Genomic DNA, 23136 nt, shown 5'->3' on the forward strand with positions numbered 1-23136 from the left:
GTACTGACATAGGTCGATGAGCAGTTGCAGGTAACGAGCTGCTGTTTTTTTGCTGAATGATAGTCGTTTTTGTAGATTTGCTCACGTTTCACAGTATTTAAAATTTCTTAATCATTATATAGTATTATGTTGCTGCAAAAACTGACGGAAACATAGGCTCTCAGACTGGCCAATCAGAAGCGAGGTACTTAATAACGATAGATGTACCGTACAACACACTCCATTATCAAACGTTGTAAACCATATACATGTATAACAAAGTATTTTACAGCTAGTACAAATAGTCTTGATAATATAGTTGAAATATCAGGTCAGAATCTTGTCAAATGATGGCTTTGATCAGTTTGCATTATGGTACAAGAAATATTAGTTTAATGTGACTACTAGCCAATAGTCTTTGCTAAAAGCGACTCAGCATTCCGAGTGTTTGTTCGTAACATGACTAAGTCGATTCTATGCTGTATATTTGCGCTTGTTATTAGATTTTTTAAGTGCTTGCAATTTAAATCTAAAAAGGTTTTAAAAAATCTATCAAATCGCTAAATGTTCAAAGCTATCGTTAAGTAATCTTACTACGCATCTCACCTTTGTTGTATAAAGGAGCGTGGAGATTCAATATTGTAATGCTGATAATAGTTTTCTTTTATTTCTACCGTTAGTCCTAATTATTGTTATATGGTAATAAGATATTTTAGTGATGAGCTTCAAGCTTATTTGTTAATTAGCATTACGCCTTTATTTTATCATCGTTAAACATTTTTCATTGTGTCAAAGTTTATTCATGATGCATTTATTACTTGCAGAATACCATGACTAAGCCATCAGCAGGTAGTTACTATGGACGATTGTTCTGAGGAAGTTGGGAAACCAGAAAGTAGTAAGAAAAACCTTCAGACAAAGCGCACTAAGCATAGAAGGTAACATTGTCTTGATTTACTACAATGATAACTAAATGAACATTCACATTTCTTGATGCATTTTACTTGTTGAAGTTGTAGAACTAATTGATTTGACAATATAGCCTATGGCCTGAAGGGTGAAGATCTATTTGTACTGCAGGTAGACAATGTCCCATGTCTTATGTCTTCCGTGTCAAATATCAATGAAACTGGGTACATCTTAAACTAAAAGGTTTGAGTTACCAAATTAGTAATGCAAACCTCATTTTTGTTGGTGATTTGTAATTGTAGCGGAGACCAGAAGTCAGGTGGGGAAGTGCCAGGTCTTCAGGCAAGTTGTACGATCTTCCTGGATAGATTTACTTTGTGTTTTGTTACTTTTGTAATTCTAGCATCTTTCAATTTTCCAAATACCAGTTCACATGCTCCTTGCTTGCTCAGGTGAACATTAACATATTTTATCATTTCATTGAGGGTAGACTGATAACCCGATCAAAGTTTTTGTTAGCTGCTTACAAAATTGTTTAAACAATCTTTCAAACAAACTTACCATGTGTAAATATGTTGGTAACTATTTTACCATGTGTAGATATGTTGGCAACTATAACTTACCACGTGTAGATATGTTGGTGACTAACTTACCACATGTAAATATGTTGGTGACTAACTTACCATGTGTAGATATGTTGGTGACTATAATTTACCACATGTAGATATGTTGGCAACTATAACTTACCATGTGTAGATATGTTGGCAACTATAACTTAATCACGTGTAGATATGTTGGCAACTATAACTTACCATGTGTAGATATGTTGGCGAATAAAACTATCCTCAAAACTAGTGCGGAACTGTATAAAATGTAATTTTTAGAATATCTGATAAGAGCATTATTGGATATTTTTATTTTTAAAATGTATTTTGAGTTGAAAGACATCTTCAAATTAGTTACCTGCAGAAATTTCTGTTAACAATTCATATATGACAATTTAAGTATCAAGATAGTCCTTCATCTTACTCATGTTAAAATCCTGATGTAGTGTGTAACTTCAATGGTGACCTGGGAAATATATTTTAGTGTTCAATGAATTTTTGTGAAAATTCAATCTTTTTGCTTCTTAGGCAGCTTCTACATCCGCTGACACAAGCTGCTTCCCTGCAAAGCGAAGGAGGATTTCAAGGTGTAACAAATCAGTTGACACCCAAACTGAGTCGCACCCCCGCATTGGCCTACGATCACAGGCTAGGTGAGTGCTAGGTTTAAAGATATGATTGCGTCAAATTTTAGTTGATTTTAACAGAAAGTATTGTTTTTTTCTTTTTAGCAGTTGATATATTGTTTTTTGTTTTAGTCAATCTCATTGTCAAGTTATTTGAAGATTATAATTAGCAAAAATTGATTGCGGTAAAAATGCTCAGGAAAAAGAGACATGCCCAGACTTGCCCAAAATGATGTAACTAGTGATACAACCTGTCTCTATCTCTCGTATTCACATCGGCTATTGTGATAAAAGTCAAGTTCTACGCGGCTCTATTGGCATATATCTTATGTTGTATTTGCTCATGATTGCTAAGATAAAATTTTTAATCTAGCTACAGATACATTATTATTATGTGTTAAACGCCTCAAATAAAGGAAATTAAAAATCTGTCATAATAGTTTCCCTAAATGCTGTGTAAACATTTGTGTACCGACTACGATTCTACCAGTCTACGGTAATTAGGTCGTCAAGTTAACGTATTTCATCGCGGCCTTTGTATCAGCTAAGTTTTCAGTTGCTACCCACTCCAGAAACTAATTACTAAATAAGATAAGAAAATAGTTCTTTGAAAAGAATATATTCAAATATATGGCGAAATCAACTGCATCACAAAAGTCATGTATAGCCTTGTTATCTAGCCATTATTAGTATCATTTTGTAGAAAAAATTTACTGGTCACATTCGATTAGTTATTTCAAGTACAAAACAAATGGTTTTATGAGTTGACGGAAATAGTGAACGCCAAACCATGTAAATTCCTATGAAATCAATTAACCCATTGATTCTGGCAAAGGGTTAATATAGCCATTCTTTCACCTGGTTGGCGGTTTGTGGACTCATGTGTTTTCACATAGTAGGAAGGAACATAAAATTTTTTGAACCTAATATTTGGTCCGTTGGAATTGAGTCGAGCTATAAAAAAGTACTTGTCAATGCAGCTCTGATTACACTTCATAAATCCATCTATCAGACAGGATTTTAGCACAGATGGCAACAGGGCTATGATGTATTCAATATGTTCTGCAAATCATATTTTTCATTGTCTCCAACAATATTATTTTATTATATAATTTTTACAAGCCAAAAAATTTTCATTTTGACAAAGTTTTTATTAAAAACATCCATCCAAGTCGTGGCAACTCACATAGTTTCAGCTCATATAATAGAACAAATTAATCTACTGCAGCAAACTCAAGCAAAACATATCATGGTTGGTGCAGCACAAATTCATGTCTCTTTTTCTGTGTATGGCAGTTTCCACAGTGCTACAACTGGTGTCGCCACATAAACATATTGTAAACAAGAAAACAAATGTGATAAATATATGTCATTCATAGATACGTCATTCTAATGTGTATCTACTAAAAGCTTTCAATTTGGAAGTTAGATAAATTGAGAGTGTAAAATCATGAAATGAACAAATGTTTAACAAAAGCATAAGTATGCCAAGCCAACAATCCAAAGCTTTGTTTCTGGGAGTAAAAGATGAGCATTGATCAATCGATTTTTCTCATTTTCTACAAGTGAGAAATGAACATAAATTCTAATCACAAATCTATTTTACTAGCTAAAACTGCCAAAGACAATTTGAAGCAAATATTATAGCTAGGTGAAACGATAAAAAAGATTCGAAACGATGATTCGTGATAGCAAAAAATTATAATTTTATCATTTAGCAAATGTATTCATAAGTACTAAAATTATTACCTTTACCACCGTATCTGGGTAGATTGTGGACGCACCATATCTGGGTAGATTGTGGACACACCATATATGGGTAGATTGTGGACGCATAATATCTGGGTAGATTGTGGACACACCATATCTGGGTAGATTGTGGACACACCATATCTGGGTAGATTGTGGACACACCATATCTGGACACATGTGCTAAAGTAAAGCTCGTCTCTATTGAGATGAGGTTTTCGAGAAAGTTGACACTGATGTTGAACCGCAAGCAGCCGGCGAGTCTAACTCAGGTTATGATGGGGAGGAACCAGTAATGTTGGACAGTAAAGTAGCACAGCTGTTTAGTTCAGATACCGAGGTTATAAATTTTGAAGGTTTTGTTGATGAGTGAATATTTCATTTAGTAAAGGTGATTAAGTTCACTGTTTTGCTTTTGTTGTTTTCAAAGTATGTTTTAAAATGCGTCTTATAAAATGGTGTGCCTTATATATCGGTTAAGTACAGAAATAGGCATCGGAATGGAGACTGCTCCCTATGATATGCTGCACTGTGTAATACGAAAAACACGATAGTTCTTATTTCACCCTTTCTCAAAGATGTCATGTTTTAGAGGTAAATGAAGAAACATAATGATTGGTGTAAAGCGAAACGGATGGATGGCCTATGTCTTTTGATTAATAGAAAAACAGCTGCCGGTAGTTATAGTGTCTCTCATTGCTGATGAGATGAAGCTTTTTAGCTTTTTCTATATCTGAGGCTTCATCAGCAAGAACTTCAATCAGTATGTCGTAAGAAATTAAATTTTTGTCATCACCCGTTTTTACATCCTTTGCTGGTTTGAAATGACCTCAGTATTTCAACAACATTTCAAAAGCTAATAGTTCAATCGGTTCAATCGAATTCATACTTCAGAATTATACTGAAAACGTATCAAGCACAAACTGGCCAAAGTTTTGTAATCCCACCTAAGCCAAAAGTAGGGTAAAACAAAGTAGAAATACGCTACTGAGTCTTCTCAGGTCTAGAATCTGGTGAGAAAACAACTTCCCAAATTATCTCAGGCCAGGCTTCAAAGTATTAACAAAAGTTCAACCACTTAATTCTACATAACTGACACGTTATTGAACTTCGTTATCAAACCTACTGGAAACTATTGCACACTTACTATGGAACAGTCTTTCTGTTAGTAGCACTTTTAACTTTGCAGAATGAATAACAAAGTAATGAGTATGCATGCTCATGTTTTGGAATCTGAAAATACAGCGCGGGTTTTATGTAAAACATATAGGGGACATTGTCATGAACTCCATCTCTCACAGGTAGCGGGTCGTATCAAAGTGTATCGTGAAAGTTTGAAGGGTAAAACCTTTCTCTATGCCAATGTTTATTTACTTAGTAGTTGAGTGTTGTGCAACTTATTTTTTTGCTTTGGATGGTATTGTTATTATTTTGGTGGCTCAATTTTCTCCAGGTTTTGATTCCACCAGTTTGATCAGTATTTCTTGTCTGAAGGAAGCTTAAAAGCCGACAATACATTGGCTATCCAGCAATTAATAAATAAAACCCATGGTGAAAGCCTACATGTATAAATATCTTTGCTGTTAGCTTTCTCTTGACGACTTGACGACCTTGCTAAATGCTAGGTTGTCAAGCACCTGCTCAGCTCGTCAACAAAATGGAAAGAGAGTAAGACTCCACAGTTTTTTTAATTTGTCATTTCTGCCTTCGCTTTTTATAATTTTTGAGAACTAACTTGGTGAAACGTGACTGATTTATGTATGCGAACTAAAATATGGTTGATAAACTTCTTTTTCAGTACGAAAATATATGCCCTGAGAAATTTTAGCTGAGGTTTACTGCCATTGCTGGCTGCTGTTAGAGTGTTTGTACTCGCTTGTCAGCAAGCGATTATGCCATCAGCTGACAATGCGTAGAACTGGCAACACATCTATTGTATAGAGATACTTAGAGCTCGGTTAATGCTAGCACCATACGGAGAATTTATGCAAATGCCTTTGCATTACCATCGTGTGAGTGCCAGCACGCATTTGTAGGATTGTCTCTTGTATCAGTTTAGCCTCATCGAGCATGACATTGGTTCACTATTGGAGATATGCCATCTACATTTGCTTTGAGTTTGTTTCAAGTCTGTGTTCAAGACACCGTTTTGCAATGTTTCAGTCGGCACCATATTGTTAAGTTCCCACTCTTCTCGTCTTGGACTTTGTGTTGATCTGAGATTCATTGTGTATCTGTAAGGTCCTCGTGTCAATTATTTCCTGTTGGTTATGTTTGTGTACTCCATATGCTCCCGTACACTTGCCTTTGTTCAAAATTTAAGCTCTCATTCTTGTTGGAACCTTCTTCGTTGAAATTCTGTTTGATGTTCACAGGACTGCGAGGACTGACTCTACGAGGTTGTATAACTCAAAAGGAGCTTCACAGAATTCCAACACGGATTTAACAGGTACTATTCTAGCAGTAGGTTTGCTAGATACAACCAAGTGATATTGCTGAAATAGCCATTAGCGAAACGAAGCTTCGTGCACTGCTAGTAATAATTATCTTCTCTTACATATGAATTCTCTTATTGGTTGATTTTCATTTATTTATCAGCTCGGCAACCGAGCAAGGGACCCAAAGCTCCTGACAAAGGCGTGTCTGCTACAACAACTTCGGTGGGACCTGGCAGCTCTGCGGCTGGAACATCTGGACCCACAGCCACTAGAGTAGCTAGTCGGACGACAGGACAGAGGTAAGACATACTCGGGAGTTACTACACAAATAGCCTGCGCGCAGGGGTTATGTGGGGTGTGTTTTATTTCATCAACTACTAAAAATATAAAATGAAGCAAAAAAGTAAATATATTTACCTAATTGATTAAAATGAAAAAAAATGAATGAAAGCCTAATTTGTCCATATCAATGTATAAGAAGGCCCATGTGCCCAGCAGCATTGTAGCTAGTCAAGGCGCCGGGTCCGCAGAAATTAGCATAACTTGGAAATGAAGACAACATTCACCATTTCACCAAAATTAGAAAAAGTGGCAGGTTACGGTTAATTCAGGTTCAACAAGTAGTTCTTGACATCTCTTTCAAAGCTACCAAGTGTTGAAATTTGAGTATTGAAAGGCGACTGCTGCATTTCTGTTTGGAGGCTGCGTCAAAGTTTGTTTTCTTGTTGGCAGGCTTATAGAGTTAGTGAGTTTCATCATGGATTAGGTTGGTTTAGTCGAGAGTTAGGACTTGGGGGCAATTTTGTGTCAGTGAACAACGAATGTTGCTCTTTAGTGCGGCTGAATAACATATACGTTGACATATTTCAATTACTTTAATTGATTCAAGCGCTTGCATCCAGATTTGGATACAAGTGTAGAATACACTTGTAGCATACACTTGTAGCCTACAAGTGTAGGCTACAAGTGTATCCTACACTTGTAGGCTACAAGTGTAGGCTACAAGTGTACGCATGTCCAACACTTATTCACTTGTTCACCAATCCTGTGTTTAATGCTAGGAATTATTGGTATGAATGGAGCTATCAGGTTTTTTTTAGGTCATACGCTTTGCTAGCTTTTTAGCTAATGATATTTGAGAATATTAAAACAAATTGCTTTTATTATCACTGATTGAAAGAATTGTTTTCTTGTGTACACATAAAATATCAGTAGATGAAGCAGATTCTTACTGCCTAGTGCAGTCTAATGTAGTCTAATGCATTTAGTTTTCTACATTCTCTATGGCAAATCAACACTCAGTTTCTATAACTCTGATCATGGAGAAAGCTTCCTCTTTTTCGTTCTAGGACTATTGTGGGGGGTTTAGACGCAGCTGTTAATAGATTTCTTCAGTATTGAAAGACAATAATAAAACTGCCTTTCAAGATCCATTCTCTTGTCTAAAATAGCTCTACTATTCTGGTCTTAGACAGTTGTATATCACCATTCTTTTCTCACCCTAAGGAGAAAATTTTAAAACTGAATCTAAATGAATATTCAGAAACTATAGGAAAATCAAATATGACCACAAATATTTTACATTTAGTTTCTAACCACTTGGGAAGAAACGTTATGGAACCTATTTATAGCTAAAAGTTTATCCATTAATCAAGGAGATGAATGTTTACAATGTTTGACCATGCCATCTAGTGCGTTGTGTCCTAAGTTAGCGTAAAGAGTTAGTTGATTTAGTTTCTTTGAGTTGGTCTCTTTGAGCTACTCGCGAATCAATTAATTGCTGTGTTACACATTTATAACTGTTCTGAATTTTATGCCTACATCCTTGGTTTTATTACGTGTTTTGGTATTATAGATGGCCTATGGTATAGCATTTTTAATATTTATCAGAGCTGCATGGCCTGAGCCAATCAGAGATGTGCTGTCTCAGCCAATCAGAGACGTACTGTCTCGACCAATCAGAGACGTACTGTCTCGACCAATCAGAGCCGCACTGTCTGCCAGAGTTATACTACATTTTCATTGGCCCATCAATGCTTCCTGTTCTTTACATAACAATAGAAGATGGTTAATATAGATGTTATATTTTATAAAACAATATTTTGTGCATTGAAAAATATGATGTAATGTTTTGATGGTTGTTCCAAAAGATTGCAGGAAGATTTGTAAAAAAGCAAAGCATACTGTAAAACCTCTATTTGAACGCTGTGGCGCTGTTTTTCAATGCTTCGTTTACGGCGGCGTTCAATCAGAGGTGACGTTCAAATAAAGGGTGGCGCTGTATTTTTTGACTCGCTCGTCATACTTGGATAGATCGTTTAAAACCTTTTCACGGACTAAGTGAGGCTAAGACCGCCTATATTTTACTGTTTCCTTCAGCATCCACATTGATGCAGTCGGCTTCAGCTTTTTTTAAAACAACTTTTCATATAAAATTATTTCCAAGTATCAGACCGAGTTAAACAAGAAACTATTTTGATTCTGAATATCAGCTGCTATTATTTAGGTACTGCTATTATTGGTACAGCGTGGTACTGCTATTATTTTGATGGTGTCACTTTCAAAGTTTTAAAGAAAAATCCGTGAAGCTTTGGAGTTAGAAAATGGACATGAAGTTTTTATTTTTTATTGTTTAAAAATTAGAATACGCTATAATAATGGCTGCTATTATGTCATACGGTGTTTCTGAAAAGTGTTCTCATTGTTCATCAAAACGCTTTCAAGTCTTCAGTTAAGATTTTAAACCACATTATGGATGAACCTGAAGACAATGGATATGATTTGGATGTTAGTGACTTTAAACAGAGTGTAATTTTGATGATTTGGATTATCAATCTTCTCGAGTACACTGTCACCATCACTACAGCAACAACGAAAAAATTAATTATTTTTTATGTAACCGAATCATTATTAGTACCATTGAGTGAACATTGTTCCACTGATCACTTTCTTTTACGGGTTCGTAAAGATCAAAGAATGTCAAAGTGGCTAGCAAATAATATAGCGTCCAATTAAAGGATGGCGCTGTATTTTTCAACTCTTTTAATAGTGGCGTTGTATTAGAGGTGGCAGTCAGATAACGGTGGCGTTCAAATAGAGGTTTTACAGTATTTTAAGTTCAAAACGAGTCGGCAACTCTATCAAAGTTTAAGTTTCATGAGTTGCTTTTGTAGAAGATGTCAGCCATGGTTCACAGTGTTTGTTGTAATTTGGTGTCAATTAATCGAATAACTCTTATAAGCTATCAATAGGCGTGTTTAATCCCTAGAATATACACGAATTGCTGCAGGCAACCGCACTGGAAATCCGTTATCAGCATGTCTGTATCCGTTGTTTAGCAAAAGGGGAGTGTCCCGAAGCAAGCCATCCATTCAAAGGGACACCAGTACACTTGGTTCCAGCAGCAAATCTTCAAAGCAACCATTAAGTAAATCTGCAGCCTCCACCAGCAAGGCAAAGTCTGACAGCACCTTTTCTACCTCAACAGAAGCGGTCAGCTCATCGACTGGCTCATCACATCTTCTGACAAGCAGAAGAAGCAAACTCCTAGGTATGGTTTCTGATGAATCCAAACGGCTATTTTTAAAGGAAGCTTTTATGAGGCATTGTTCGACGAATGCTACTACCCGAATTGTACTATTCGATGTTAGAAACAGCAGTGTCCAAAGACTTGGAACTGAAGTTGTCTGCTCTACCAAATAATAGAGATATCAAATGTCTGTGCATAGCTGTTGAAGGCAACGAGTGTGTCACAAAGTTATCGTATGTAAGTTGTCTCAAGGCTGTGTCAGTGTCGCATCACGGTTCTACTTTATGGATGTGTACCACATTGTGAGATCTAAACATACATGAACTAATTCCTAATTCTTTGTGATTGTTTTCTATTACAACAAAACCCTCGGACGAAATGCTTGTTGGCAAGCTTTGAAAATTATGTTGGTTAAATTCAGGCAAAAGATGATGAAGGAATGAGACACATTTTTATTATCTTTCTGTTGATTATGAAAAGAAGACCAACAGCTATTCCAAATGAATTAATGAGATTTCCAATGAGATGTACCATAAACTAACGATGAGGCAACATGTTTAGTTATATTATATTATCGTTATGTCATATCAAATCCTCAGATCGTTAAGAATTTTATTCATTTGACAGCCACGCGACCAGCAGCGACAGCCATCTCTAAGCAAAGCAAGTCAAGTGGTGTGACAGCAGAGGGCAGCACTGCTGACTCAGCATATCAAGCCAGACTCTCAGGTGACGGAATGCATTTTGTACTTAAGAGCATACCCATGTTTCCATGATTATTGTTCGCAGCTGAGACGTGCGAAACTAACTCAGGCTGATGTTTGTAGGTTTTAGGGGGAGAACTCGAGTCGCCACCACGGGGGAGGCGAGTAGCAGACTGAAGAGGGCCGCGGCTCCAGCTAGCAGCGCTTCCACGAGATCTGACCAATCAGCTGCTGGCGCTGCTGCTTCATCAAGCAGGTGAGAATGGACACTATATCATATGACAGGCTTTTAGCGTGCGTGAGCGTGTGTAGCCCAGGGTGTGTTGTGATCGAAATTTAGCACCACATTATGCTAAAACATCTACATAAATCATTTTGTACTGAATTATGTCTTTAATATATAGCTTTCAGAGATCTGCAAATTTGGTGTTGAAAAGACAAACGCAAAAAATTTTAATCATGGTTTAAATCCTACTTTTTGCACCAATTTTGTTTCTTCGAGTGATCAATGCTCATTTTAACAGCAAATTATCGATTGCGATTGACCAAACACCACAAAGTGGCATGTGAACTCGTTCATTGCTACTTAATATAGTAAACCGATCAACTACAATACGGTCGACGCATCCGGTATGCCATGCCTTAAACCGCAATCAAATTACTACTAAACGCTATTTTGTTGTGGTGGAAGAAACTCACGTTTCTTGTGCAGATTTTTACCCAAATGATTATTGCTTAGACACTGGGGCATCTCGGACTGAGGTACAAGCGAGTTGGTCTTGAGGTTGTTATATTATTTTTAAAAGGCTCAATAAACCAGTATACAAAGAAAATACAAAACAGACCAATCATGTGATATAAAAGGAAGACAACTCGTAAAGCACTTGTTTTATTGTTCGTTCTAAAGGCATCTATGTAGAAAGTGGGCTCAGTCAACTGCATGCTAATTAGGTTTGATTTTCAATCGATGGCTATAGGGTTTGACCAGCTCCAAACCCGGCATTTGTTTTTAAAACTACTGTAAAACCTGTATTTGAATACCATGGCGCTCAAATAGATATTTTACGGTATTCACACTGAAAGATTTTGTAAATAACCTTACTAAGTACAGTGGAGCCATGCCATACAGCATTAATGGGGGTCCTACCACACAAAGTTGTCGTCAGAATAGTCACTTTTAAAATCACTGTCATCACTTTTAAAATCACTGTCGTCACTTTTAAAATCACTGTCACCTTTTTCAAGTTGGTAACCAAAACCACCTCTTTTTTCACATTCGTTATTTTAATACAAATATCCATTCTGGTGGCACTGGATTGCTTTAAAACCCTGAAACTTGCTCAGTTTGAACTTCTGCTAATCAAAAGCATGGCTCAACCAGCGACCTTCACAAACTTATTAGGAATGTTTGGGAGCGTTGCTGATTACTCCGCGAAGAGTGACAGCCGTCTCAGGCTTTTAGGGCTACATTTCTTGTACTGAAAATAGACCGAGATCGTCTTTAATAATCACTGTCAGTCACAGACTTGGAAACGGATTTGCTGTCAATGTCGTGGCATTTCATTGCTGTTTACTTTAATTATTTGGCAGTCTATAAATGCTGGACTAGATGCTTCAAACCAAAACTAGTGAAGTTTCGGTTGAACGTGTTGATTTATGGACAAATAATAAGTTAGTAAAGGTACGGCTACACGTAACAAATTTTTCGTTGGTTCTAACTGAAATCACGAAATGATTGAAACACACAGAATTATTCTGCGCTGCTAGAATCGTGCTAGCGAGCACGATTCCAGCAGCTTTTGCAATTAGTATAGTCCAAGAGACGTATAATGACACACAATAAAAGTATAAGTGCAATTCAACATAGTACACACGATGCAACTGCTTAGATTGCGTTATTGTATGTATTTATTGTTTGGACGCTATAGCTACAAATTGTTTATTTTTTAATTGTATTTCCTTTTTAGCAGCAAAAGTTTTGTGGTAGAAAATGTTGCCATCTTTAGCGCAATCAAATCGGTTGCATCGTATTTACTATGGTGAATGTCCGTAATATATTTCTTGCGTGTCGAATTATGTTCTCGGACTACAGTAATTTTAAAATTATTTTGCTAGAGTCGTGCTCGCTCACCAAGAATAGCGCAACTTAAACAGTTACATCGTGTGTTCTATATTGAATTGAATCCATTGAATTGCTTTCATACTTTTATTGCGTGTCACGATACATGTCTTGGGCTATACTAATTGCTAAAGCTGCTAGAATCGTGCTCGCTAGTAATTTGTTTACGGTAATCTGTTAAAAGCGTTTCGTCGACGATTTCGGTGGGCATGCACAGCTCAAATAATTCTGTGAATTTCGACCGATTAATTCTGCGTTTTTCGTGATTTCGGCCAGAACTCAGAGCCAGCGAAAAATTCGCTACGTGTCGCCGTACCTTTAGTAATCCTACTTACACAATCATCGTCACCTCGTCACCTATATTGATAAATGGTCGTCTCGTCTGTCACTTTTTAAATATCCCTGTCCTCGGGTCGTCAGAATCGTCACAAAACATGGGAGGACCCCTATTAATTTGTTCTGGTGTTGACATCATAAAGCGAAAATGTCATACAGATTGGGTATAGAAACCCATCATAATTATCTAATGCAAACTCGCCTGATAAAAATATCAAAATTTTATTAATCAATCTTAATACCCATGGCTAACGAATTAAAGTCATAAGTGGTTATATAGTTATATATGTAAAGTGAATTAAATTTATAGTAAATATTGTATTTAATGCTAAAATACACAATAGATTTTCACTTTTGCTTACTTTTCACTATTTTCACTTATTTTCCGTCCTATCAAGCATTTACAAAACACGAGGAATGGTACTGAGAAAAAAGAGTTAGCATTGTATTTCTTGCTGGCGTTGTGAAAGGGATTTTGGCAAATATATCGGCATCATTGTGATTCCGACGTATTCAGCGCACTGACTGCCAAATTTAAATTTTGAGACATTCTTGCTGATGTCATATGGTAAAAAGTCTCATAACAAGGGGATGAAAAAAATGGTGTTCCACATCATAAGTCGGTAAAACTATAAAACAGAACAGCATAACTTGGGGGCCGGTGTATGATTGTTGTCTGTGTCCATATAGGTCCCTAATAAGTAGTCCTGAAGCATTTGCCAAGAGATTTGCACCTTTAAATTACTCATTAAAGGTTGACTTGCAACAAAATTCACATTACAGTTATTTGATATCAAAAGATTCACCATGTCTTACTCTGTTGTGTTGTAGGTGCAAAATATGTGGGAATGTGTTTACAAGCTCTTAAAAGCTCAAAAACGAACAGTTAATCGCAGCCACACGAGACCGCCATTGTGTGGATTCTCTTTCCAAAACAGCTCAAATATGACGTAGCTGTGGTAGATGGTTTCTGTTTACACTTTCATGCAACTTTATTCGTCGAAATATTTTCACAAATATACTTCACGCATTCAATAAAACTATGTCTATTGTTCTTACGCGTCTGTTTTATCGTCATTGTAATGCTGTCACTTTTAGCACTAATATCTTATAACTTACCGTAAAAATTTGTTAACCCTTTTAACCTTAGCTCGAAGGAGTACATACCATTGTCTGATAATCATGACGAGCTTGTTGGTCACCTGTGATAATCGAAAAGTGCTGCAAAAATTATTTTCGAAGTATTGGGTCACACGATCAGATTACGACTTGACGGTTAGTTAAAGCCGAAACAAAGCTGTAAAGTAGCGAGCATCTATATTTGATACGGGGTCTTCGGTAAAACCCGAAGTGTTTGTCATAAACTAGTACTACGATAAGTTTATATTGAGCTTTTTATTAGCCTTTCAATTCACGTGAGAACATCACGTGACAAGACAATAACCAAACTGTCATGGCTACATCAAAAAAATAAACGAATTCCAATCTACGGCGGCTTTTCGTTTTTCAGCTTTCAAGAGCTTGTAATCACATTTTCACATATTTGGCACCTATAACACAACAGAGTAAGACATGGTGAATCTTTTGATACCAAATAACTGTAATGTGAATTTTGTTGCAAGTCAACCTTTAAAGAATGGAACATTTTCATGCGCTTAGGTGAAATGAGTGGAACTCTACTGTTAGTTTTCCTTGACAAACTGTCTCTACAAGATGATCTCTATTATACCTCTGCTGATGTTGTCTGGCAATAGTTCCACACCCACATTCCATGTGGAATAATTTATGTTGATGATTACTACTTGCAGAAGACGAGCTGGCGGTAGGACATCCGTTACCAACCAATCAGGAGCGGGCAGTTCTGGAGCCTCAACCTCTGGCCCCACTGCCGGTAAGGGTGGGGCAGAGGCGGTCCCTGCGGAAATGTCCACATCGAATAATGCGAACAACACAGCAGAAGAAAACAATGCTAACGGCTCTGACGCTTCATCCGGTTATCAAAACATCGCCAGTGGTATATTAAATGAGATGTTGAGAGGTAGGAGTTGTGCTATCATGCTTTCGGTTCTGATGCCATTGATTACATTGTGAGAAATTTAGGGAACACTCTCGTTCAGCTCGGTGAGAACCTGTTCAAATTAGTACACGTTAAACTACTAGTTTGCGGGCTGTTTGGATCAAACGATATTTGACTGTTGCCGATATTTTGAACTGCTTCTGACCTGCCCTACTCAGGTTAGCCAATTTATTTGGCTAGCTAGGTTTTGATTCACTTGTTGTTTAATACTATTGATCGATACAGGAAGCTCATGTTCACCTCGCTGTTTGCGGATATCTCCGTATCAGGGAATTATTAGTGTAGAAAATTTAAGACAAAAATTAATTATTGCGATGTAATTTACAGAATTATGAGTCACCATTTTCCTGGAGTTATTTTATTCCACCAGACCAGCTGTAGAACCAGCTATAGAACTAGCTGTTGAACTAGCTGTAGAACTAGCTTTAAAACTAGCTGTAGGACTATCTGTAGAACTAGCTGCAGAACTTGCCGTAGAACTAGCTGTCGAACTAGCTATAGAACTAGCTGTAGAACTAGCTATAGAACTAGCTGTAGAACTAGCTATAGAACTAGCTGTAGAACTAGCTGTAGAACTAGCTATAGAACTAGTTGTAGAACTATTTGTAGAACTATCTGTAGAACTATCTGTAGAACTAGCTGTAGAACTAGCTGTAGAACTGGCTGTAGAACTAGCTGTAGAACTAGATATGCACTTCCATTTGCCTTACATTGTGAATTACATTAGAATTATGCACATGTTACATCTGTTCATGAGATTAACAGAAGAGTCGACTTTAAATCAGAGGCTTTGTTTGTAAGCCCCATCCTAATGCCTTTCATCACGCGAATGCTGGAATTTTGTACCAGCAGTTTTAATGAAAGGAATGAGTATTGTAATGTATTCTGTGTTATTCTGCTAGACACTCATTACTTTGTCTGTTGTCATACAGTAAGGTTGTAGGTGTAGAACATGCTATTCTCTAAATGGTGTAGCAGCTTAGGATCTATTAGTGTGTATCTTCTAGCCATCGTACACCGTTTCTAATGGTGTCAATCCTTTCTACCCTGCAGTCTGTGCCTCAGTCCACCGTCATGTGGTGATACGGGTGGCTATCACTGTTAGTGTTTGCAGGAGCAGATGCTGCCGGTGCTTCAGGAGGACCGACCGCTGCCGATGTGGACATACAAAGGCTACAAGGTAGTCATACAATTCATTATAATATATATTCTACCACTGACAGTGGCCTCAAGTAATACTTGCTAGTATGATACACTGGCCTCAAGTAATACTTGCTAGTATGATACAGTGACCTCAAGTAATACTTGCTAGTATGATACACTGGCCTCAAGTAATACTTGCTAGTATGATACAGTGGCCTCAAGTAATACTTGCTAGTATGTGACTATGTTGACAATGCTGTAATGTTTTAGAGCTTTGTCAGCCAAGGCAAGTACATGTAATGGCTATATAACAAAGTCATTTAGCTTTCACAAATGTTGCGTTGTCACAGCCATCCCTGAACATAACAAGAGCCAAAGTATGCTGAAGGAATACGCATTGCATAAAATTGTTCGCCTCACTGTACCATTTTTCTGCAAATCTTAATCAACTTATCTCTATAGCCCATTTATTGAAATTGGCACAAAGTTCGCTGACCGCATCAAGTCAGTTCTAAGAATTTTGAATGTCTCAGATCTCTAACAAATTAGGGTTGAAGTAACAAGTTTACAACTCAAACTCCAGAAAAAAAAATTGAGCAAATATGAAGTAGTTTTCACTCTCTTTTTCTTTATGGCCAATATTCAACTGTTGGCTAGCCTGTGATCCTTTGATGCGCTAGTGTTTCTAATGGTATCATTGATGAAACTAAAAATGTTTTAATGCGCTTTTTCATATATTTTTGATATGAGACCTTATATTAGATTCGAGCACACCCACTATATCTTCATTTTTATTTTGCACAAAAATTGATATACAGTCAAACATGGATAACTCGCCCACGGATAGCTCGACCACATGGTTAACTCGAATGGTTTCTTTGGTCCGTTCCCACGTAATGATAAATTGCTATAGATAACTCGACTTCAACTCTGTTAACTCGAACAGTTTTTTGCCCAACAGCTACCGAAACGGTTGTTATCGCTTTAGAAAATCACTTTATTCCAAGCCATAGAGGTAAACCTCAACTTTTCGTAATTCATAAGCGTCGTTATTACCACCATCGGCAAAATATTTTTGTCAACGACTTTTCTAAAGGTTTGGTGAAATTTGATTTATACCGAACATCCGCTTAGCGATCGCCCTTCGGAAGCAAGGAAAAGTGAGGTAATCTTTGCATAAACTTCAAGAAAAATCGGCAAAATTGGTCGTGAGTAAAACGCTCAAAAGAAAAAGATGTCTTTGCTTTTGAGCATTTCAACAACGATCAAGTTTTGCCAATGTCAATCTAAAAAACGTCCTGGCGATGACATCACCTCAAACAACAAACCAATCTCAAGTGATAGAAAATCTCTATACTTTTTGATAAAAACGTTTTAAACTTTACATTAGAAGCATTTAATTTGAAACAAGCCATTTGTGCTTTTGATTTATATTATAGTTTGTATATGTACATGTATCTACTAATAAATAAGTAAATACATGGACTTGTGACAGTTCTCTGATAACTTGAACGCTCTGATAATTCGAACACTTTCGCTCGGTCCCGTGAAGTTCGAGTTATCCATGTTTGACTGTATATGAAATTGGTTTGAGCTGTGACAGGTATGACTGACTATACATTTGCCAGCCTAGCTCGTCGTTATAATGATGTTTGATGTTCCAGCACATTGTCCCATAATACTGAGTATTGTTGGTAGGATCGGCTGTTGACTCTGTACAAAGATTAATTTTAGTGGAGTTGTGTAAATAATGAACTTATAGTATATTCCATCTATTGAGCGTCCAGTCTTTCGGTGTAGTAACTCATTTGATAGTCTCTATCACCTTGTCACTGACTCTAATGTCTATACAAAAACATCGATCATACAACTCTATGATGTTAACTCTATGATCAAGGATCATAGAGTTAACAGATTCAGCTAAAATTTTGCCACAATAAATTTAGGATATTGGTTTGTCGTTTTCCCCAAAACAACGAACCAGTTTGTTTTCTTTTTAGTTTGACTTCACAGCATATATTCAGTTTACAATTTTTTTTATATAGGTTTAGAATCAATAGAAAACAATTGTAAACACGGACCTGAATGTTTTTCTGTGAAGTTCATCAACATTGGGTCAACAGATATTTCTAGAAGCTATATTTTCACATTAGAGAAAGGGCCTCTGCGAAAATGATGGTGTTTTCTTGCAGCCGGTCTCACTAAAATAAAATAAATATTAAAGAAGGCTGTTGCATGTCAAATACATTTATTCTTGTGCAGAAATGATGTGTAGTAGTGAGAAATCTATAGGAGTCTCAAGCCAACTCCTGTCTTGTGTGCTCATACTATTCACAATTCAATTGTAGCCATGCTAGAGGCTCGGGGCTTGCCACCCCACATGATAGGCTCATTAGAGTCGAACATGAGGCACATAATACAGAGGTCTATGAGCAGCGGGGCAATGAATAAGGTTTCCTCACTCATTAAAGGAATGCAAGCTAAAGATGATGAAGGACAACAGCTGACCGCAGTCATGGAAATGTGTCAGGTCATCTCTACTTTCTATATACTCGTAACCAAGGCTATGATATGACCCCAACCTTCTTCAGTTGCAGATTCCATAAAAGATTACAATTATTACGATGTAATTTATTACATATAATAATAGTAATAATTTATTAGTAGATATCTTGAATCCGTTTTAGGTGTTAGTTATGGGTAATGAAGAAAACCTCGTTGGTTTTCCTGCCAAGCAAGTTGTACCAGAACTCGTCTCCCTCCTGCATATGGAGCACAACTTTGATATGATGATGTACGCGTGTCGTGCCCTCTACTATATGCTCGAGGCTCTTCCAAGGAGCTCTCTCGTTGTTGTCGAGGCTGTGCCGGCATTGCTGGATAAGCTCAAATGCATCCAGTGTATGGATGTGGCGGAACAGAGTCTGAGTGCGCTTGACAAGCTTTCCAAACGTCACAATAAGAACTTGCTTCAGGCCGTAAGGAGCATTCCATAACCTCGTCTTTCCATCTATTCACCTCTCTCACCTCTTGCTTGTTTACCACCTCCTATTTCCATCTATTCACCTCTCTCACCTCTTGCTTGTTTACCACCTCCTATTTCCATCTATTCACCTCTCTCACCTCTTGCTTGTTTACCACCTCCTATTTCCATCTATTCACCTCTCTCACCTCTTGCTTGTTTACCACCTCCTATTTCCATCTATTCACCTCTCTCACCTCTTGCTTGTTTACCACCTCCTATTTCCATCTATTCACCTCTCTCACCTCTTGTTTACCACCTCATCTTTCCTTTCTCTCAATTGTCTCCTTTTTTTCATACTTCTAGCTTTACTAATCCCTTCTCTCGATTATTACGCCTTACTATCTTTTTTGGTCCACCCTATCATTACGCCATTTTCCGACCTCTTGCCATGCCCTCAGCATATCTGTATATCTTATTTCAATTTATTTTTGTTCTATTTCCAACTGTATCTTTAGGTCCTCTAATGCTCCCATTTTACTGTAAAACCTCTATTTGAACGCCATGGCGCTGTATTTTGAACCCTTCTCCTAAAGTGATGTTTTATTAGAGGTGATGTTCAAGTAGAGAGTGGGGCTGTATTTTTCAACTAACTCGTCAGAATTTTGAGAAGATACATTTAAATCTTCTATGGCGAAGCGATGCTAATGCCACCTATATTTTGCACTCTCATTCAGGCGGAGTGAAATTAATGCCGTCGGCCTCAGCATTTGTGCTAAATAGTTTTTCATATACATCCAAGTATCAAACCGAGTTGAACAAGGAATGAGTAAAAAGTATTATTCGGATACAGTTAATAATTACTTCGATGGTGTCGCTTTCAAAATTTTATTACCATGAGAAAGTTTTAAAGAAAAAACTTCAAAGCATTGAAGTTAAGAAATGGACTTTGGTGAGCCATAGAAATGGCTGCTATTACATCGTATGGTATTCCTGAAGTGTTTTCATTGTTAATCAAAATGTTATGAGATCTTCACATCAGATTGTAAACCACATCATGGATGAATCTGAAGACAGGGATCTTTTAGGATTTTAGACCTTGTGAACCAAAATGGAGTTGTGATAATTTTGATGATCGATCTTCTCGGTACGCCGTCACTAAAACTACGGCAAACACTACAGAAACAACGACCGAATTAATTTTTATTGATGTGACCGAGTCATTAGTAGTATTTGGTCGACACTTTTCTACTGAGCATTTTCTATTATGGGTTTGTAAAGATCAAAGAATGTCAAAATGGCGGTCAAATAGAGGCGGCGTTCAATTAAAGGTTGGCACTGTATTTCTCAACCCTTTTTCTATAGCGGCGTTCAAATAGAGATGGCGATCAAATAAAGGTGGCATTCAAATAGGTTTTACAGTAAGTCAGTAACTTACATGTTTGAGCCAACCGGTCCTCAACTTGCCACTTTTCATCTCTTCAATTTCTTTACCTTGATTAGTTTTTAAGATTTTGCGAGAACATTCTCTCATCAATCAGTACCAAGTGGATATCTTCACAGTTGAAGGTCGCTTGTAAAGCCTTGTCACACTTTTCCTGACTTAAAAGTTTCATCCATGTAGGGAGCCATCGGAGCTTGTCTGATGTACCTTGACTTCTTTTCCATCGATGCCCAAAGGTATGCCCTGGCTGTTGCCGCCAACTGCTGCGTGAATATTACTCCTGAGGAGTTTCACTACTGCCGGGCATCACTGCCCCTGCTCAGCAGCAGGCTTCTCACCGCTGTAAGTCTTTGTATTTTATATCATCTATTATATTTCTTTACATTTGTCGGTTTTATATTTTAATATTTATAATCTTTAATACTGCCGCTAGCCTTCTATTTATTTATTCCTTTTTAGTTGGTAATACAATTATGAATAGTATGACCAACAAGTGTCTAGACTCAGATTGGCAAAACTAAAATGTATATTATGTTAGCCCTGACTTTATTTAGTAAATGGCAGACAGCATGGATGTCACCTACTTTTCTAGTACCTTAGGCCACTCATTTTTGATTATTAGGTTCACGGATCCGCCGACGCGAGATAAAAACTACTGCTGAAAAAATAAAAAGTCGATGTGTACTTTTATTTTTATTTAAACCGCCGAAACTTGCAATTTGTTGATTAATGTTTTTTATTTGAAAACGTAACGTTAGCTTTCTTGTAACCAGGGCAGTATTGTTCTATGAGGCAGCCTCTGGCTGCCTCATAGAACAATACGAGGCAGCAAAATTCTATGAGTGCGTTCTATGAGGCAGCTAAATTTCAGCACCCAGAACGGCCGAACAGTGATTTTCTCGTTGTTTAGTGTCGACAATGCTCGGACGAAAGGTGCGAACGTATCGTGCAGAGCCCGTTTTCAGAATATTACTAGTGGTTGCAAACCTAGCGAATCCATTTCGACACCATTTTTACTGCTAGGAATGGAAAACGGACTTTTCGGTTTTGCCTGTTCTGGATTCACATATTTAATGATACGATTAAGTTGAAATGTGCTAGACGCTGTTGAACTGACGAAGAGTTTTGATTTTGACGACTGCCATAAATTCTGGACTTTTAAAACATTTACTTCCACTTAAGATGAATATTTTGATAGTTATGGGAAGCCAATTAAGGGATAATGTAGAATAATTTTTGGTTGGCTTTTCTAGCCTTATTGCAGTTTGATGAATTATTCTAACGATAGTCACTTGACTGATTACAAATTGCAATTTGTATTTGAAATGTTTTCTTTATCATTACTATTATTGTTATATCGACGCTGCGCGAAGCAGCCGTGTTTAGAACTATCAAGAAAAAAAGAAATTTGTTCGCAGCTTTCTTCTTATTGCTTATATATCGAGTATGCTTGCTAATTTCTTCACACTATTTTTACGTGAAAACATTTACTTCATTGCAAGGAAATCAACTCAGGATTTTCTGGGGCTGCATACATGTAACAGCTGATTTAAACTTTTTGTAATTTTGTGTTTCTTTTTTAATATCTGCTTGACAAGCTCTAGTCACGTAGTATATGTCTATAACTTGTTTGTTTAGTGAGCTATGTTATTATCTATATTTGCATGGAAATATTTATTTGTATAGTTGTTTGTATATATATATATAGATATATATATGTATGTATGTGTGTGTGTGCGCGCGCGTGTTTGTGTGTCTATTTTATTTTCCAATTTCGACATTGAAAATTTGCCATTAAAAAAAAAGAAAAAACAGACATTGACACTTTTATTTTTATTTCGACCGACATACTCAAAAATGTGTTGAAAAAATCCGTGAAACTAAAAATATAAAATGAGTGGCCTTATTCTCTCTCGCATTCTGTTAGCACTGTCTACCATCTTGTTTGGACAGGACAAGCGGAGTGTTGAAAGTGTTTGCACCTGCTTCGCTAGACTCGTTGACAATCTAAAGCGTGATGAGAAGCTTCTGAAGGAGTTAGCTGCCCACGAAATGCTTGGCAATACCCTTCAGCTGGTATGTCAACTTGCTCTTCTACTAAGTTCCACATCAAAGACTGTCAAATCGCTGTTTTTGCTTTTAAATTCTGCCAGACCCTATGGGATACGTTTTCGAAAACTGCTTGGCAGCACTTTGTAGCGATACGCTGTTTTGGTTTCATACAAATATATAGCTTTTTGTAAGCAATGTGGCGTACCAAAACCAGTTTATTATTTTTAATGTAGCTGGAAGTCGCTCCTCCTGTGATATCGAGCTCTACTTTCACAATGGTTGTTCGTATGTTTGTACTGATGTGCAGCAACTGCCCTGAGCTGGCAGTTTGTCTCCTGAGACAGAGTGTAGCCAACACCCTCGTCTACTTACTCTGTGGCGAGCAGGTAGCATCGAAGCATGTGGAGGTTGGTAAAGCGTATTCAACTTCGTTATAGTGCTTGGAACTGAGGCCAAGATAATAT

The 23136-nt window shown here is 37.1% G+C and overlaps 1 protein-coding gene across 1 annotated transcript in view; it reads left to right on the forward strand.

The window, feature by feature from the left end:
* Positions 1 to 232: 232 nt before the first annotated feature.
* LOC137406086 (E3 ubiquitin-protein ligase TRIP12-like) overlaps positions 233 to 23136 on the forward strand; it is a 54982-nt gene continuing 32078 nt past the window's right edge. The window contains exons 1-16 of the mRNA XM_068092610.1: positions 233 to 310; positions 804 to 917; positions 1191 to 1234; positions 2026 to 2146; positions 6244 to 6317; positions 6467 to 6605; positions 9645 to 9856; positions 10463 to 10564; positions 10663 to 10795; positions 14803 to 15032; positions 16186 to 16251; positions 18563 to 18744; positions 18902 to 19192; positions 20801 to 20962; positions 22574 to 22696; positions 22906 to 23079. Of these exons, the coding sequence (XP_067948711.1) occupies positions 838 to 917; positions 1191 to 1234; positions 2026 to 2146; positions 6244 to 6317; positions 6467 to 6605; positions 9645 to 9856; positions 10463 to 10564; positions 10663 to 10795; positions 14803 to 15032; positions 16186 to 16251; positions 18563 to 18744; positions 18902 to 19192; positions 20801 to 20962; positions 22574 to 22696; positions 22906 to 23079 (2133 nt within the window). The 5' untranslated portion in view covers positions 233 to 310; positions 804 to 837. The remainder of the gene's footprint in view (positions 311 to 803; positions 918 to 1190; positions 1235 to 2025; positions 2147 to 6243; positions 6318 to 6466; positions 6606 to 9644; positions 9857 to 10462; positions 10565 to 10662; positions 10796 to 14802; positions 15033 to 16185; positions 16252 to 18562; positions 18745 to 18901; positions 19193 to 20800; positions 20963 to 22573; positions 22697 to 22905; positions 23080 to 23136) is intronic.

Source organism: Watersipora subatra, chromosome 10 (genome assembly GCF_963576615.1).
Source record: "Watersipora subatra chromosome 10, tzWatSuba1.1, whole genome shotgun sequence".
NCBI classification, from domain to species: Eukaryota; Metazoa; Bryozoa; class Gymnolaemata; order Cheilostomatida; family Watersiporidae; genus Watersipora; species Watersipora subatra.